Consider the following 18,750-nt stretch of genomic DNA (forward strand, 5'->3'; position numbering starts at 1 on the left):
GAACTGCAAACAGCTGTTTGGGGATGGCTGTGAGATACCAAAAGGCAGAGTCAGCATCTGGCCAGATAGTCAGTGGGCTCTTAGACTGTGGAAAAGAACAAGATTAATAACAACCAAATGTAAATTAAGATCATTACATTAACTGAAGTTGATCAGACCTCATTTTGTCAAAGTCTGAGTTTTTCTAGTGTTTTCATTCTTGATGTCTGTGTTTCTTGATGCCTTGATTTTTTTTTTTTTTCCCCCCCCCTGCATACTCCCATCCTCACCTCCTAATGATTTCTTCCTAGGCTTCTAGTTGCTATACGAAGCACGTTTCCTTTATCCACTACAGAATGCCTGTCAGGCATCTTGTGGCCGTCAGCCGAGCTGATCCTTGTGTTTTCTGTCTTAGTTTGGAGAATAGCATCACTTACACTATGTGTATGATTTTGAACCTATCTTATTTTTGCTTATGATAATATTGGATTAGATTGGATAAAACTTATTATAGAATCATCTTTTCTTCTTTGATCATTGTCTATTAGGTATCCAGCTGAGTCTTTATGCCAACAATATGTAGAGCTGGTCACAAGTGCCTGTGCTTGGCACCTCTTAAATCCCTCTTTGTATTAGATGTGATAGGGGCAGCACATTAATTTATAATGTGATTTATTATATTGAAAAGCTCTATAAATTTAAAGTAGGGATGAGTGAAAGTTCAAAAGGGAGCAGTTGACATCAAATAATCCTGTGAAGGTCTGTGTGCTTCTAAGAATATTTAGGTTGAAGTATTTTTGGATGAGCCTGTTTCTTTAACTTTCCCCTACTTCTGAGTCTGAAGTTGGCAAAAATAGCACTTTGTAGTGTTTGAGGTGTGCTGTGATAATTGTTGTATGTTTAAGGTTTGGTTGGAATCAGGTATTAGAAGATAGCTTTTTTATGGAAAACAGTATTAGTTTTACTGGGTTTTCTTACTTGATTTAAAAAGCTGCCAGCAGCAACATTGGATTTGAAATTCAGAAGCAAAATATTATTTCTGTCTATCAGTGCCTGGATTATTCCTATGTAATATCAGTTAGCTTGCATAGCTCTTCTCATCCCTGAGATCTAGGGGCACACTGAAAGCTCTTAACAAGTTGTAAATGGGTCATTTTGTCTGCATAACAAAAATGTGTTTATGACCTTCAACTGTGAATTGAACAATTGAGGTAAATGTCAAACCAAATGTACTGATCAAAGGCTGATATTCAAATGTTTGTCACTATCTGGACTAGTTGTTTGATTCATTTTGCTCGAACAACTTACAGCTGTTGTTTTTCATTAGTTTTCCTGCACTGTTCAGAATCTGTCACTTTGACAGTGGTTTCTTTGACATATTTCCAAGTAAGCTCTGTCTCCAGGATGGGAATGGAAGAAAGGTATAAATATTCAATGATCTATGCTATTTACTGTAAAGACAAAAATTTATCATTAATTACATAGGAGAACTTAAACAGACTTAAATTATGTTTGATTTGGGAAATTCTTAAATAGAAAACCTTTACCAATATGTTAAAAACCACATTGCATGTTTGCATGTCTCACAGTGCTACAGATGAATCTTCACACAAAAATCATGGCAGACTTAATCCCATTGAACGTTCAGATGCACTGTGAAAGAACTGAGCAGTAGTGGAAATAATTTATTAGATTCTTTATGTGCAGGCTGTAATCCAATTGTTTCCAATGGGAAGATGAAATCTAAAGTAGCTTGGAGTTTGTCATCAGTCATCATTTAATTTTAAATGCACTACATTTTCTGAAAGATATTGTTTTTACAGATGTGTTGCTTTAAAATGATGAATATTGAAAGCAACAATTATTACAAATTTACTAGCAAAGCTGCCATTTTTTGAAATGGTAATGTATAAAGGCATACCATGCAAATGACTAGTATTTATTAGTATTTATGGTAATTTTCCTTAGGGTCACAAATTACAGTACATTGCAGTTAGAGTTCTGAATATACTGCCTGTCTAGATACAAGATGTATTTTAAGTTGAAGCCCACATTAAATGAAAGTGTAGGCTTGTATTTAGCACCGGTGTGTTATTGACTTGAGAAAAATGCCATATCTTTTGCACATGTTTATTATTCTTGCTATACATAAATATAAAAGTATTGCACTGTAACACAGGCTTTGTCTGTTTTATATATACTCTTTCCTACTCATATAATGCATTAATTATTTAAAAGACTGGACAGATAAGGAAATATAAAATGTTCATTTCTTTCTTCTGGCTTAGAATTGAAATTAAAAAAAATATTGTTAATATCAGTTAGTATAGAATTTATAATAATTTCAAGGCAGAAGAATATAAATAGATTTTTAAAAGAATGAGTAAATATACTGGTTAGCATTTTCTATGTCAGCCTTTGAGGTTTAGCTTCTAAAAATCCATATTGCTTTATCAACTTATATTGCTACTATTTAGTATTAGTTTATTTAACCTTGTGTTTCACATTTTTTTTAGCGCTTAAATACAAAGATCACTTTGACTTTGTAATTGAATACATGTTCTAGCTGAGTCATTTTCTTGTAGCAATGTTTACAAAATACGTTTTATTCTGTTTTTTCTACATTTCTGAATCCATGTTGCATGCTTCCTTTTCACTTTAGTATTTAATATCACTTACTATAATCATTTATCCAATTAATATCGGTATTAATCATAGTGTAATCCTCATAGCACTTACCTCCCAAAATGATTTGTTTTTTGTTTTTTTTTCCTTGATATAGGCAATCTGACTGTATCTGGTAACTAGTATTAGAACAAATCAGGTGTATCTTTAACACTAGGAAAGAACAGGCTTATTGTACATACTCATCGCAGAAGTCAATTTTCTTTTGCTTGTGAAGCAACACCGTTAATAAGTTCACTGTTCTTATATGCTTTTAGGCACAGGTAAATTCATTATTGTAAAAAAGAAAGGTAATGTAATTGCTAGGATTTCACTCTGCATGGATCTTCCTTTAAGTGGTTTTCTTTAGCAAAGATTAAAGTTATGTTTAAACCAACTGAAGATGAAAATGTGGGAGTTTTTGTTTGTTTCCTTTGTTTTTGAATTGAACAGTCTGATTTTTGTAGGATAAAAATGCAAAGACTTGCATAATGAAAACAATGTCATATTGAAAAATGAGAAATATATGTGTTGGTTAATATAGAATCCTAGAATCATAGAATCCTTAGAGCTGGAAGGGACCTTTAGCGGTTATCTAGCCCAGCTCCTCTGCAATGAACAGGGACATGCGCAGCTAGATCAGGTTGCTCAGGGCCTGATCCAGTCTTGCCTTGAAAGTCTCCAGTCATCCACCACATCTCTTGGCACCCTGTTCCAGTGCCTCATCACCCTCGCTGTAAAAGACTTCTTCCTTATATGTAACCTAAATCTACCCTCTTTAAGCTTGAAACTATCTCCCCTTTTCCTATCACAACAGACCCTGCTAAGGAGTCTCTCCCCTTCTTTCTTACAGCCAGCCTTTAGATATGGGTTAGATATGAATTTTTATGTAAACAGTTAAATAAATAATAAATTAAAAGTGAAGTATTCAAGTGGCAATTCAGAAAAGATCCTTAAATCAACAAAAAATGCTTCTTAAATAATGTTAGGAGTTCAATCTGATTAAGAACAATAACAAATATGATTTCACAGATGCTTACATTTCTGTATTCGCATTTATTTCACAAGATTAAATGGCTGCTATTAGCAGTGACAAAGTTGCATGCAGATTTTCTGTAGGAAGAAGACTGCTTCCACAGAAAAGAATTCTGTGATGAAAAGTATTATGCAGAGGCAAAAAATACTGTCATTTTCCAGGGCAGAAAAATAAAACCTCAGAGGCAAACTTGGGTGTTTCTTACTGGAATACATCTCACAATATGTGGCAGTGATGAGCGATCTTACTGTGTGCTCATCCTTAACAGAAAGAGTTACACTGCAGGAAGCATGGTCTGGCTGAGGCACTGGATTCAGAGAAGCAGCAGATATTTCTGCATTTCTGCTTGAGTGTTTTTGTTTCCAACAATTTTTCTGTTTGCCAAGAAATAAAAGGCTGTTACAACCTCTAAAAATGCACCAACTCAATATTATCTTTAAAAGTGAAATTACTGTCTTTTCTTTCTTTTTTTTTTTTTAATTCTGCACTACACATGGAAAGAATCCTTGGTATGTAGCTCTGTACAGTAAAAATTATTCTCAGCCTACACCTGCAAGTTCAGGCTTGAAGATAAGCCTCCTTGTAATTCAGATCCTGGTTGCGCATGATGAAACTTTCTCATTGTAGTTTCTATTTGCCAGATGTTCGTTCACCATTTTCCAGTAAAATAACAGTGAGTAAGGCTTAAGAAAATTATTAATTCTTCAATTACAATGTTAAAGAAGGGTAAATATGTAAATATTCTCAAATATCGCTTTCTTAACCATCCACACAATTGGGTAATCCCAACATCCACACAAAACTGGGTAATGACATATTAGTGTGCTTTTAGTTATCAGTCATAGAATTGTTTGAGTTGGAAGGGACATTTAAAGGTCATCTGGTCCAACTCCTCAGCAATGAACAAGGACATCTACAGCTAGATCAAGTTGCTCACAGCCCCATCCAGCTTGGTCTTGAATGTCTCTATGGATGGGGCATTCACCATGTCTCTGGGCAACCCGTTCCTGTGCTTCACTACACTTACTGTAAAAATTCATTTTCCTTATACCCAGTCTGAATCTCCCCTCTTTTACTTTGACACTTATTTTGGATATTTGTTCAAGAGTCGATACATTTACTGCATTGTTTAGAGAGCAAGCAAAAGATGACGTGGAGGTTTACTCACAAGTACAGTTTATTTTCATGTCTAAGATGGATAGCAGTACATAGTAAAATAAGAAGGAAGAAATACATAAGAATCAGATTCTATTCTTCCTCTCTCCTGCACTATTCACTTCATACTTTTGAAACACAGCGTCTTGTCATTCTGCATTGTTTGATGCATGCTGGGCCCTAACTGGCAGTCCTCCTTCTTTCAGTCTCCTCATAGGAGCGATGCTCAAGTTTGTCAGGCATCTTGGTCGCCCTTTGCTGATCTCTCTGCAGTCTGTCCATGTGTCTGTTGGGCTGGGGACGCAGAATTGGGCACAGCACTGCAGGCTGTGAATGGGAAATAGTCACCTCCCTCCACTCACTGGCAGCACTTCCCCTGTGGTAGCCCAGTGGATCATTAGCTGCCTTTATTTCCAGGGCTCACTGCTGCCTCATTCATCTTCCTGTCCACAAGAACTTATGGGTCCTTTTCTTCAACGTATTTTCTCTATCTTATTTATATCTATTTTATTTTATCTGTACTTATAATTTATTGTAATCTGGTATCTTCAGTTGGCCTAAACTGGAATGCAAAGATGAAATAATATATAACTTTTCCTCTTTTATATGTACTGCATGCATATTATACATGCATGTGAGTAATGTGTTGTGCTAGATGTGACAGCTCTCCTAAAGTGAGAAATAAATCTGCAAAGCATAGAATTTCCATAGCTGATCATTAGATGCTTTTAATAAAACCAGACATAAAACGCTACTGCCTTCTAAGCAGAATGGTTTTCAGCCTCTTTTTACTTCCATTTTTTAATCAATTTCTGGAAGGGTTTTAGGAAATAATAAGAAAAAAAATCATTATTTCACATTCCTGGTATACGTGAAAGCCTATCTCAACAATAGAACAGTTATTAAGTGTAATAGTTACTTGTGAATATGGTTTAGCTGTCCCTACTTTTGCATTATGTATTTGTGGCATGTTTATTTTTTCCTATTATTTATTTTGATGTGCTGATACTTGAGCAGGAAATGGAGGAAAACTCAGAAAAACCGTCCAGTTAGTTAAAATAGTTAACAGTTAATTTGAATGTGTCTGTGGTGTAATAGAAGACACAGACGTGTGGGCTAGTAATATAATACATCTCAGCATTTTTTCCTTTTTCATTTCCTTTGCACAATATTTTTCTGTATTCTTATTTTTTATTTGTTTAAAAGTTGTAGACAAGTTCTAATTATGTTTTGGCTTTTAAAATACATCTTGTTGCATTCAGAAAATCTATGTCATAGAAATCATTGATACATCCTAAACAAGTTTGCATCTTTGCTAGTCACCATGAGCACAAAAAAGATACAGTGAGTTGGGAAAAATACAAATCACAAATGCATTATATGCAGATCCATTTGCATGAGAGCTGACTTGATCAGCTGTAGAAGCATATACATGTAAGTAGCTTGATTCTGGATATTGGAAACAGTTCTGACACTTCAGGGCAACCATGCCAAGCTTGTTTTTAAACAATTACCTTCTTTTTAATTTTGATGTCTTTTTTCCAATAAAATAAGCTTTTATTTGTCACGAGTGGGTAAGAATATTATTGGAACTTATAGAAAAGCATAGGACAATTGCAAAAAAATATATTTGTTCCAAAGTTCTGACACTTTATTTATCTTTAAGCTGTACTGAGAAATTAATTCCTGTTTACCATGATATTTAAGTACATAGCCCAGATCTGTTTTAAATGCAATCATATATGTCTGTTTCCAAAGTACAGATGGCTAAAACAGTGCAAGATGATCTGCACTCTCAGACCACTGATAAATTATACATTTGATCATCGTATTATGGCAGCTTATTTATGCACTTAACTTTAAAAAAACCCTTAAACTTTTTTTGCTGTTTGTTTCTTAATGTTTTCCAATTTACATGGAATTTAATAGGCTTTAAAATCTACCCTGAAGCCTATTGCAATGCTTAGCAAGTAATGAAATAATATGCATTAGTCATGCTTACCATTAAAGCATTTTTGAACTCCTGATAGAAAGAAGCCTTGTTAGAAGTACGCATGTTACAAAAGAAGCAATTAAAACTTCTGCTGAATGGAAGTGTTTGCTGTGCTGCCCATCTCTAATGAATATTCAATTCAACAGATGTTCACCTTTCTCTTGTTTTAGAACACAGGCAGGAAGAAGATGCTTTATGCTTTTAACTTCTGTGAAACTGTCAAACACTCCCTTGCATGCAGTTACCAGATAATTATTTTGAGGCTTGAGATAGTAGTACAGTGTGATTACAATTTGATATAGCTTTGCAGCGTGATCAAAAAGATTCTATAATATATGCCATTTAAAGGTGGATGTACATGCTGCTGAAAAGCTTTATTCAATCTAATAAAAAATTTTGCATTCACATCTGATCATCAATATATTAAGAACTGCCACCGCAGAGCTAGAATACTTTAAATTATGCTATTTTTATTACTATCTAATACACCTGTATAAGAGACAGTAGTTCTCATGTCATAAATTGTCTACCATTATACAATTGAGATACTGATGCACAATTTCAAATCAAAAGTATTAAACATATTAATGATAAATTATTTTATATTGAGTTCTGTTTGATCTGCATACTGAGCAATACAACACAATATGGTTGCAAGTACCATTGTTTAGGCAGAGGAGGCAAGGTAGTTTTATGGAAGAGGTTATTACCTTGTGCTACAATTCTTGATCAAGGGAGAAAGAGATAGTAAAGTATTTTTGATATACAAGTTGATGATACAAAAAGATACTAAGTAATGTCTTATACTTCATATCCTATCCTCTTTCTCCTCTTTCTTCATCACATTAGTGGGCCAAACTGACAATAGATTTGTAATTTTTTTTTCAAGTTTTAGAATGTGAGTTATCCATTTGAAGACAAGAAATAGCAGTGATAAATAATAACTCTTGTAAATGTATTTTTACTTTTTTTTTTTTACTTTTTTTTTTTACTTTTTTTTTTTTTTTTTTTAAGTAACAGATAATTTATTTTCCTTCATGCATTGCAGAGATACCAGTGTGTTTGTCTGCCTGGATGGGAAGGAACATTTTGTGAATATGAGTCAAATGAATGTGACTCAGAGCCTTGTAGAAATAATGGCACCTGCACAGATCTTTTCAACAGCTATCGGTAAGCATTGCACCTTCTCACCATATGATTATGTTCCAAAACTGACAAGCTTATGTATCCAGTTATTCTTTTATTTCTCAGCTCTGTGAATGGTGTGTTATTACAGAAAGATGAGCAAACAACCGCTGTCATGGATACACTGTTTCACTGCACATTCATTTGAAGTCAGCAAACATAATGAGTTGTTGATGGAAAATTAAAAAAAAAACAAAGCATCAATTCAAAACACTTAGCGAGTAATCTGGAACTGCACATTGTCAAAGAAAATACATGATCTCTTTCTGTCATTTATGCCCTGTAAGCAGTGGAGAAGTTTTAAGAGTTAAAGTAGTGGGAGTGAATGTGTGTTTTTGCAGTTTTAGATGAAGAGATTATATCATTGCTGCCACCTTGTGACTTAAAATGACAAGAAAATAGTAATTTAACTAAGATTTACAGCCACGTCGGAAGAAAACGTGAGGATTTGATTCTAACCATATTATTTCTAACACAAACACTGTCCTTTATTTCATCCTCACTTTTTTGATTTAAAAAAAAAAAAAAGTTTTGTTTCTGTTTTATGAGGATAAAGACTCCATAAAGAGTCAATTTCCATTATTTATAGCCAGAGATTATCTATACCAGGTTTATCTAAATTATAATGTCAATACTAGAACAACTATTTTGTATCTGAATGTAAACTCTTAATAATAGGTACAGATAAAGTGACTTGAAGAACAGTATAATGAGTATACACAGTGTAGTTGTTGCACAGTGATACTATTCCTCATGATACAGACTGCCAACAGGAAGAAAATGTACCACATTTGGAAACAAACAATTTCCCTAGCACCAAGGACAATTTTATCTTGTCCGTTATTTTTATAACTTTTTTATTTGAATCATTTCATTATCAACCCTGATGTAATTACATAATTTGAATTTTGAGAGTCATAAGGAGAAAAGCAAGATTTAGTTTGGGCTAAATGCAATTTTCAGTTGTGACTTGAAAGGAAAGATTCTAACTTTGCAGGTGTTTTTACCTAGTCTCTTAAATTTAAAATTAAAATTTCTCTTAAAAAAAATGTCAGAAGAGGCATTTAGAATTTAGTGATTCTTTTTTTTACCTCCTCTGTGAATTACTTTATATTGAGATATTAATTTATATGTACGTTGTATACATAGTTAACAGCATTTGTATATATTGTTAGATGTATACTTTTGGTAGATGTTTTTTTTCAATTCAGTAGTCAAAAAAGAGGACTCTAGTGTAGTTGAGAAAAATATGTTAAAATATTTTAAAATGTCTTTATTCCCTTATTTGAGCTTATTGGGACATGAAAAAACAATTGCTGAAGGGTTTTTTATAGAGTTCCTTTTATTGTGAAAATTTTAGTTATTTTTAGACTTCTAATGAAAAGTAATTGTTGCTTATCTCTGATTAGCTGTTACATTATGGCAATTTGAATTCTTGCATGTTATGATGGATTATATAGGCTGTTGTAGTTTCAGTGTCCTAAAGGATGGTGTTTGAATATTTTGCAGTGGCTATTACCTATCTTTACATTTTACCTACTCCTTCAGCTTCTGGAAACGTGATATATATATTGTAGAAGGCAACTTGGCTTCTTTAGCTTTTATTCATAGCTGGACCAACAGCATAAGAGCAAGGACTCCCTATTATACAGTGAAGAAAAAAATGCTCAAAAAGTACTTTTTCTGGATTCATCAAATACTGAACTGCTACAAAAAAAATGTTTATGGGAAAATTCAATTAAAGTGTAAGCACTACACATATTTTTCCTCACAGCTATTTGTCCTGTTTGACATATCAGACATACCGCTGAATCATTATGTATAAACCTCATGATAAGTCAAAGAAAAACAACTTCTTCCAAGATACCTGTAATTGAGACTGGGAGGCTGAGACTTAGGAACCACATCAAATATGAGACTAGACCAATGTTTTTGTTGTATAATATGCAATTTCATTTCAGTCATTAGAGTTACTCTAGATAATAAGATATTCTGCTTTTTTCACAATTACTCTTAGCATATGAAAAAGACTCTCTGTTACTGGTTTTAACACCTCTCAAAAAAAAAAAAAACAACAATAAAATATTCATTTTTCTGGTAGATAAGCAGGGCAACTGCTGAGTATCTGATCTCAATGGCATCCAGCCACATCTTTAAAATTAAATGTAGACTCTAAAACAGGATAACTTTGTTCTTATTTGCCTGATAGAAAAGATCATTGGCTCATTATAACTCTTGAGCTGTGCCTAGCCATTGCTTTCAATGAGCACTAGTTTGTCTCAACCAAAACCATGCCAAACACTGCTTTGGGAATGCAATGACAAACGGTTCAGTTGTCTTCCCTGCCTTACTAACAACAAAATCTAGTTAAAGCTTTTGGGTCTCTTTTGCTGTTACTACCTTAACTAGGAGAAACTTTAAGTGAAAATCTCTTAAACTAGCAAAATAATAGGCAATGTAGTTTTATGGATGAAATATTTCTGATGATGTAGAATAACTTGAAACTTGGCCTTAATCAATATGACTTTAAAACTTAGAGAATTAACCATGTGCACTGTATACCTAGGCTAAATCCCATAGATTCATGTTACTTGGCAGTATTAGTTTAAACTGTTACAACGAACATTGTGAGTGTCATGTAATAGCGTATGCAGGACAATGGAGTAATTAAATGCTGGCAGCATGGATGTATAAGAGGCTTGTCCTGCTTGACTAACCTGATCTCCTGTGACAAAATGACTCACTTATACGATTGGCTTTGGATTAGGCTTTGCATGTTGTTTACCTGGATCTTAGTAAAGCATTTGACTTTCCCACAGCATTCTCCTGTAGAAACTGACTGCTAGTAGCTTGGACAGGTGTAGTGGAAATGCTAAGTCATGTCCTGAAACTGTGATTGAGCACCTGGTGGAAGGCAGGGCCAACCCAGGGGAGCTCAGGGGCATGCAATGCACCTGAGTAACCAGAAGGGGGAGAGCCAGGATCCACCCCCTCTCAGACCTCACTTAAAGGTTGGCAGTGGGGTAAGGATTCCACTCTGGAGATCCTTGCCTACCTGAGGCCTTCCAAAGGTAAGAAGCCTTTTTCCTTTGTTTCTGCGTCCAAGGCTGCTTTGTTTAGTCTTATCCTCAGTTGTTGCAGCTTGGGACTCTACCCTGCTGTCATTGCTATGTTTCCTATCACATGATAGCATTACAACAGGTGAGCATTTTGCTGGGTGAAGATTTGGTTGGTTGGACAGGCTCAATGAACCCTAGTGAAAGGAGTTCAATCCTGTTGCAGCCAATCATAGTGGCATTCCTTAGGGCTCAGTATGCAGAAAAGAACAACAAGGTTGGTGAAGGGACTAGAAAAGAAGAGCTGTGAGGAGCATCTGAGGGAGCTGAAGTTATTCACTCTGAAGAAGAGGAGGATGAGGGGAGACCTCTACCATTCTCTACAACCACCTGAAAGAAGGTTGCAGTGAGGAGAGTACTGGTCTTTTATCAGGTGATAAGAAGCAAGGAAATGAGGTTGTACCAGGGAGGGTTTTAATTAGGTATTAGGAACATTTCTTCACTAAGAGGGTGATCACATATTGGAATGGGCTGCCCAGGGAAGCAGCAGAGTCCCTATCCCTGGATGTATTTAAATGATAAATGGATGTGGCACTAATGGCATGGTTTAGTAATGAGACTTCGTAGGCCATGTTCATGGTTGGACTTGATGTTCCTGAAGGTCTTTTCCAACCCAGGTGATTCTGTGATTCTATTGATCTTGCATCCTTCGTAACAGTTACAGTGTTTTCTTCACTAGACCTGAGAAATGTTACCCTTCAGCACCATGATAGGTGGTTTTCAATATTGTTTGTATGTCTTTAATTCTAGGAGCTAGCCTTTCATTTTTAGAGATGAGTGATGCTAAAACACCTGGCTCCCACTAACTCCTGCAAAGATGAAAGTCTCTCAGTACTGGAAATTATGTTTAAATATGGGGCCTAAGTTCATTAATCACTTTAGAGAAATTACTGATAGTGTGCAAAAATGTTGTCTGTTTTAAAACATTCATTTAAGAACGTATGTTGCTTCTCCTATCCTGTAGGAGGTTTTGGTTTTCCTACCACCATTTAGACTCCATTTGAAGTATGGAGCTGTGTTTGTAGTGGAAGACTTCTGAGTTCTTAACTCATTTTAAGTTGTTCAAGTCTTTGTTAGTAGTGCTTCTTCAAATAGTACCTTTACTAATATATTTTCTTAGCATAGTACCCTATAGAGTATATGTAGGTACTATGCTAAGTAAAGATTAAGGCATATCTTTCTTCATCTTTACTTAGATAATAATTTATTTGGGTAAACATACTGTTAATAAGAGTTAGTCTTAATCTGTCTGCTTCCTGTTATTTTGTCAGTCCATACATCTCACCCTGTAACTCCCCATTTTGCCTGTTACTGTTTGAAGTCAAGTCATCTTTTCAAAATCAAAAACTAGTTTTTCATTATTGTAACAGTCAGTTACCTGGTCTGAGTTCTTAAAAAATGACTAGTTGCGCCATTAGGAAGCGTTCAGCGTTGTGCATACCATGAGCTTTGATTATACTATTGGTACAGAAAGCACCATACTGTTTAATTCTTTTTTTTCCCTTCTAGAGAGAATTTATTTAAAAAAGTAAAGTTAAAAGTAGCCCCTGCAATTTCTTAAAACTATGCAAGAATTCTTCTGTGCATAGGTGTAGAAGCAGGTGATTCCTAAGTTATCTCAAATTATGTTACAGATCTGTAAGTAAAAGTATGCATATTTATGCATTACGTATTACATGTGGTGCTCAGGGACACGGTCTAGTTGCTGATTTGGCAGTGGCATGGTAGGACTTGATGATCTTAAAGGTCTTTTCTGACCTAAATGATTATGTGAGTCTATTATATTTTTAAGATTATGCTTATTTCTGAATTAATAGATTTTAAGCTATCATGGAAATAAAAAGAAAATTGTGATATGATTATAATTTGAATGCTGAGTTCAGTCTGCCTTCTGTTTTCACTGGCAGTCTGTTAAACTACTGCCATATTCCTTCTTACTTTTTCTCCCCCAGAAGCAGTAAACAGCTTTTCCCACAGATGGGAATCAGCTTGGCATTTAATAGTCCCAGATGCCAAACTCTGGAACATTTTTTTTTTTGCAGGCAGCATCTGGCTTCTAAACTGGCATTTTTTCAGGGTTCTTTGGCGAGCTCTTTCTCTCTTGCTGCAGGGATGTTTCCCAAAACATTTCACTGTTGTGCTTTTGACATCTTCTGTTGTGACTCATAATTTTATTTTTACTCTACTATCCAATTATGTATGAGCCTCTTACTCAAAGTCATCTTCAAAAGATTTATTTGGCCAGTTGGGAGGTGTAGTAATGAATTATCTAAAAAAAAAAAAAAAAAAAAAAATGTGAAAGAGCAAACAAGTATTTCCTCCAAAGACAGCAAGTGTTTTATGCTTTTATCACTGGTAATGATACTAACAACTGAAAATGTGTAGTGTGCTGCCTATTACAATGCAATGTGAAAAATCAGCTGTAGGGTTTCTGTTGCCTGAGGCAAACAACAAAATATTGCTCAGTAATATGTACTAAAAAGTCACTGACACGTTGAAGCCCTTGGGGGGAAATTTTGACCATTATTTAACAGTTTTCTGAAAGTGTAGTTGCATTTTTACTTGAAATCCTAATGAAATACAAAATTTCTTGTGAAATTAATATCAAGGCATGAAAATACACTAAGCCAGCTCATCAACTTTTACTTCTCATTGTTCCTTCTGGCATATTAAATCGCTCTGTGATGTGTTTTAAATAAAAACTTTATAATATCTTTTGGTTGCAGACCCCCAAAGAGACATGAAATGATCAACTTGTTGAATGTTGGTTAAGTGGAGGGAGTACAAAATGGTTTCTAAAATCAATGATGTAATTTTGAGTGCATGAAATGTGCTAAAACTTACCCAAATTCATCACGCCTATAGGTTAAAAAAAATAAAATACAAAATACTGTTACATTCTACACTTTCAATATTAATAATATGTAAATATGAGTGCACCTAACATGCAGCGGTTTGCACAGTGGTTTCTGGATGCAGGCTGACAGATGCTAGATTTTCTGGGAACTTTATCTGGGGTCATCATAGAACTTCTGGAACAATTTGAGGAGCTTCAGGATGCCTCCTGCTCCGGGGAAGGGACAGCTACAGAATGCTGTGATGGCTAGCAAGCTGTAGCAGCTTCTCACAAGCCTTATTGTCAACTTTCCTTGATTTAAAAAAAAAGGAGTCTTTCAGCTTTTTGTTTCCAGCTGACTTCTCATAAGGGAGAACCAAGCATTCATTCAGAACGTGCAAGAGAGGGCATATGTTACCAGTGGTCCTAGAGCACAGCCAACAGAGACAGCAGTGTAGCAGGGGGCCAGAAATTCTGTCAGAGACTCCATATGCTTAGCAATGGTAGCAAGGTGCTGCAGGGTTCAATCCCCAACTACCCACTGGAATAATTATCCCTGCACATCATAGACCACAGAACAGACTGAGTTCCCAAAGAAGGGTGCAATTATTCAGTCCTGGGGCCTCTTGCTGAGGTTATGGTCAGGGGATGTAGCATCCTTGCCTGCAGGAGGTACATGTGTTCTGGAGGGTGATCTGTGTATCCAAGTAAATGAGCTATGGTAGTCTGTCAGCAGACTGCACAGCTCCAGAGATCATTGAAAGAGTGACAGCATCTTCTCCAAGACTGCAGTTACAAGAATTTGAAATGCTAAGTATAGTGTAAGCACAGTGAAGGAAAAAACAGGCACAGTCTGTGTTTATGAGATTGGGAAATGGAGACTGTGATGATGAAGTCTGGAAGCTTGTCCTCCTCATTAGGATGAGGACTCCTCCCTTATCTGCAGTTTTGAAGCTACAGAATAGGTTCAGAGACCTGAGAACAGAGGAGGGATGGGAATTTTGTCAAGAGAAGCATTTGAATCAGGTGAAGCTGAGCCAGAAAGCAGCACTGGAAGGGATAGATGATGGTACTGAGAGACGCCCAGCTTCAAGAACCTGATAGAATGTGCCCATGATTGCTGAGGGAATCACTGTCAGTCCACTCCTGATTATCTTTGCAAAGTTTAGGTGATTGGGAAAGGTTCTTGAGAATTGAAGAAAGCCAGAAGATGTAGGTATAGAAGAAAATACAAACAAAATCAGAAAAGGGAAGGCCAGAAATGGAACATATCACTGCTCTCTTCTAGAAAAGCAAGGTGGATCTGGGGAACTATTGTGCAGTCAGCCTCAGTCTGTGGGGAAAATCATGGAACAAATAATCCTGGATGCCATTTCCACACACCACATGAAAGAATGTGGACAGGAGCATGGATTTGCAAAGAGAAAAGCATGTCTGACTAACTTGGTGTCATTTGATGACAGGACTTGTTAATGGATGATTTGTCAATGTGTGTAAATACCAGAGGGGAGGAGACAGGTAAAGAAGACAGAGCCAGACTCTTTTCAGCAGTGCCCAGAGAAGGGACAAGAAGTAGTTGGGTACAAACTGAAATGTGAGATAGTCTACTTAAATGTAATAGAAGCTTACTTATTCTAACAGTGATTAAATACTACAATATGTTGCCCATAAGGGTTTTGGAGATACTCAAAACCCAGCAGGACAAGATCCAGAACTAGACAATCTCCAAAGGTCTCTTCCTGCCTTAATGTTTTTGTGCATTTCTCTCTTTTTTTTTTTTTTTTTTTTTTGTCATCAGTCAGATTTTTCATCAGTTTTAATATGTAGATAACTCAAATTTTTGGGTTCAGTAGAGATTTTTAATTATAAAACATAAATTAATATGAGTCATTCTGCACTTTATAACTCCTCTCTAGTCCAATTCTTCATGCATGTGAAATGTGGGATTTTGTACTTGCAATTTTTCAGTTCTCATATGCATTCAGAATTCAGATACTTTGAAACAGCAAGATCCATGTTTGCTCAGAAAGATGTTTATTATATCAGTATTTATAAAAATTAGGAATAATAAAAGTGGAAAAATACGGAGTAGTGATATTAATTCAACAATGTTCAGACACGATCATATGGAAACATTTTATAAAAATATGAAGGAAAGGACAAAGGGAGACAGAGACTGAACTGTATTGCTGTTGAGATTCACTTCTCCTCTGGTGGTGGAAGTGAGGATGGGGGAGAAAACATGAATGTAAGCTTCCCCTTCATTTCTTCTCTTGCAGATTATGAGGTGAGATGGAGATCATAGTGTCTTTAAGTATTGATTGACGTAATTCATAAATGATTTGGAGAACATGTACTGTCTTGTTATGTATTAACCCAACAGGTAGCTAAACACCACATGGTCATTTGCTTACCCCCTGTCCCTCCCAGTGGGATGAGGGAGAGAAATGAAAGGAGGAAAAAAAAAAAAAAAAAAAAAAAAGTAGAACTTGTGAGCTGAGATAAAATCTATTTACTAAGACAGAAAAGGGAAACAAGAATATTACTAATAATATACTTAAATAAAATACAAGTCATACAAGAGCAATAGCTCAGTTCCTACCAACTGATGCCCAGCTAGGACACTCACACTGCTTCTTAATCCTACCTCGTGTCTTTTCCTGTACTAACAGAGAGAACTAATTGGAGAAAAATTGTTAGGGTAAATTTGTAGAGCAGAATGTGGTACCTTTTGTCTTTCTGTTCTGAATCCTAAGCTTCCTTAATTTCAAAGTTGGATTGAACTTCAGAAAAGAAAATGCACAGAAAAGTGAACATGTGCAACTGGAAGGGTATTAAGAGTAAGGACCAAAGGAGAAATCTTTCAGTGATCTGTAAGGACCAGCTTTAAAGCCATATAAGCACACACTGAGTAGTCTAAAGTGTGTAACAGGTGAATTCAGTACCCTGGTGCTTTTAAAGACATAGAAATACTTGGTATCCAAAGGCCAAGAAAGATTAGAAATAGTAGGAGTGAAATAGGCTTCCAGAGGTGGAAGAATTGACTCTGCAGTAGTTTGACAAAAGCTGGATTAGAAAACCTCAGGGAATTCCTTTTTAAAAATGGCACTATTAAACAAATTAATTTAAAATTTGCTATTAAAAAGCATTAAGATGGAAGAGGCGGAGGTTTAGAGAAACAGTTTGGACCATCTTAGGGTATTCCTGTTTTTCAAGTTTGACCATAAAGTGGTTAAGCAGTAGATGGCAGGTATATGAGCTAAAGTACTACATAAAAGAGTGGATAAAGCTTAATGAGGGTGTGTGAGAGAGGAAAAAAAGCTGCGTGTTCATTATGTGATATGGTCTAATGAAAACAATTGAGCAAAAAATTCCCAATTGCTTTCAGTACAAATGAAAACGGATAGCGTTGTTTCTTTGATTTATTTGTTTAGCCATTGCCTACTTATGGTATAATCCTTAGAGAAAGAATGTAATTTTTCTCACTTAGTTTTTTTTGTTTTGTTTTGTTTTTTGTTTTTGTTTTTTTTTTTTAATCTGACTGATCTTCAGAGGTAGTCATTTTCCTCATCTTGTTATATAGCAATGATATTGGTATAAAAATTCAGTGTTTATTATTTTTTTTTCCTCTCTGTGGCTGCTTCTCTGGGCAATAACAAAAATGTGATCACCACTAAGTATTCTTTTAGTGAGAAAAGAATTTAAACTAGAGTGGGTAGGAATAATGCCATGAAAAAAAGAACATAGCTGCAAGAATTTTCAAGACAGACTTCACTATCTCATTACTTCTAATCCAAATCTATTATAATTCTCATCTGTTGCAAATGATTCATTGTAGGCTCAGTTTTGCTTATTCTTTTGCCCTTCATTTAACAGTTCCCTAACAACATGTTCAGTTTTATTTTTCCGGAAACCTTAGTAAAATATGAAGTTTAATCAAGCAAGCAAAAAATGGTACCGGCAGTTTTAAAACAGCGAATTAGAAATGAATGGGAAAGCCATCAGTCATTGTTAGCTGCGGATTAGACGTTCCATGCATCAGCAGTGTCTAATTCACGTACAAAGGAACAAAACAGAAAAGATTATGAGCATTGCTGCTGACATTATATCCTGGTAAACCATGCAGAATAGATAAAAAGCAGTTCCATAGAGAACAGTGCGTAGCTCTTCATTCTCTTTACTATTATATCTGTATTTATTTTCTTTGAAAATGAATATGTTGCACATGTTAAACTTCATAGTTTATTTTACCTACCATCTTAAAGCAATTTAAAAGTAGTTAAGAATCAAAATTTTCATAAATAAATTTGTCAGTTCTAATGCCAAAGTACTATAATGTAACCTGTACTGTTTTTGTCCTGAAATAACTTCATAATCTAAAAAAAAAAAGCAAGGTTTCATCATAAATTATGAGACATTCTGTTTTGAATGAAAGCCACAATCTCCTTTTTACTAAGAATATTAGCTATTATAATTTGTTCTGTTCTGGGAGATGAAAAGGAGGAAATTAAGCCTTGTGTTTTACTGTGTTTCAGTTATGTATTACATTACTGAATTGCATCACAGCATTGACTTCCATATTTCTGTCTTCAGGCCACTGGGATGATGAAGATAACATGAAAAATAATTTTGCAAGACTATTAATAAAATAGTGTTTGTGCAATCTAACATGTGAAACTGGTATTATGTGGCTTATGGCTGGTGGAAGTTAAAAAAAAAAAAAAGGTATTTTCTCAGATTAAAAAAGTGATTAAAGAAATTTTAAAAGTAATGAAACAAATGTCAA

General features: G+C 35.1%; 1 protein-coding gene across 1 annotated transcript in view; it reads left to right on the forward strand.

Moving 5' to 3' along the window:
• Positions 1–18,750, forward strand: part of EYS (eyes shut homolog) — a 676,382-nt gene that overhangs the window by 195,218 nt on the left and 462,414 nt on the right. The window contains exon 13 of the mRNA XM_040698528.2: positions 7,876–7,997. Within this exon, the coding sequence (XP_040554462.1) occupies positions 7,876–7,997 (122 nt within the window). The remainder of the gene's footprint in view (positions 1–7,875; positions 7,998–18,750) is intronic.

This window comes from Gallus gallus, chromosome 3, assembly GCF_016699485.2.
Source record: "Gallus gallus isolate bGalGal1 chromosome 3, bGalGal1.mat.broiler.GRCg7b, whole genome shotgun sequence".
NCBI lineage: Eukaryota > Metazoa > Chordata > Aves > Galliformes > Phasianidae > Gallus > Gallus gallus.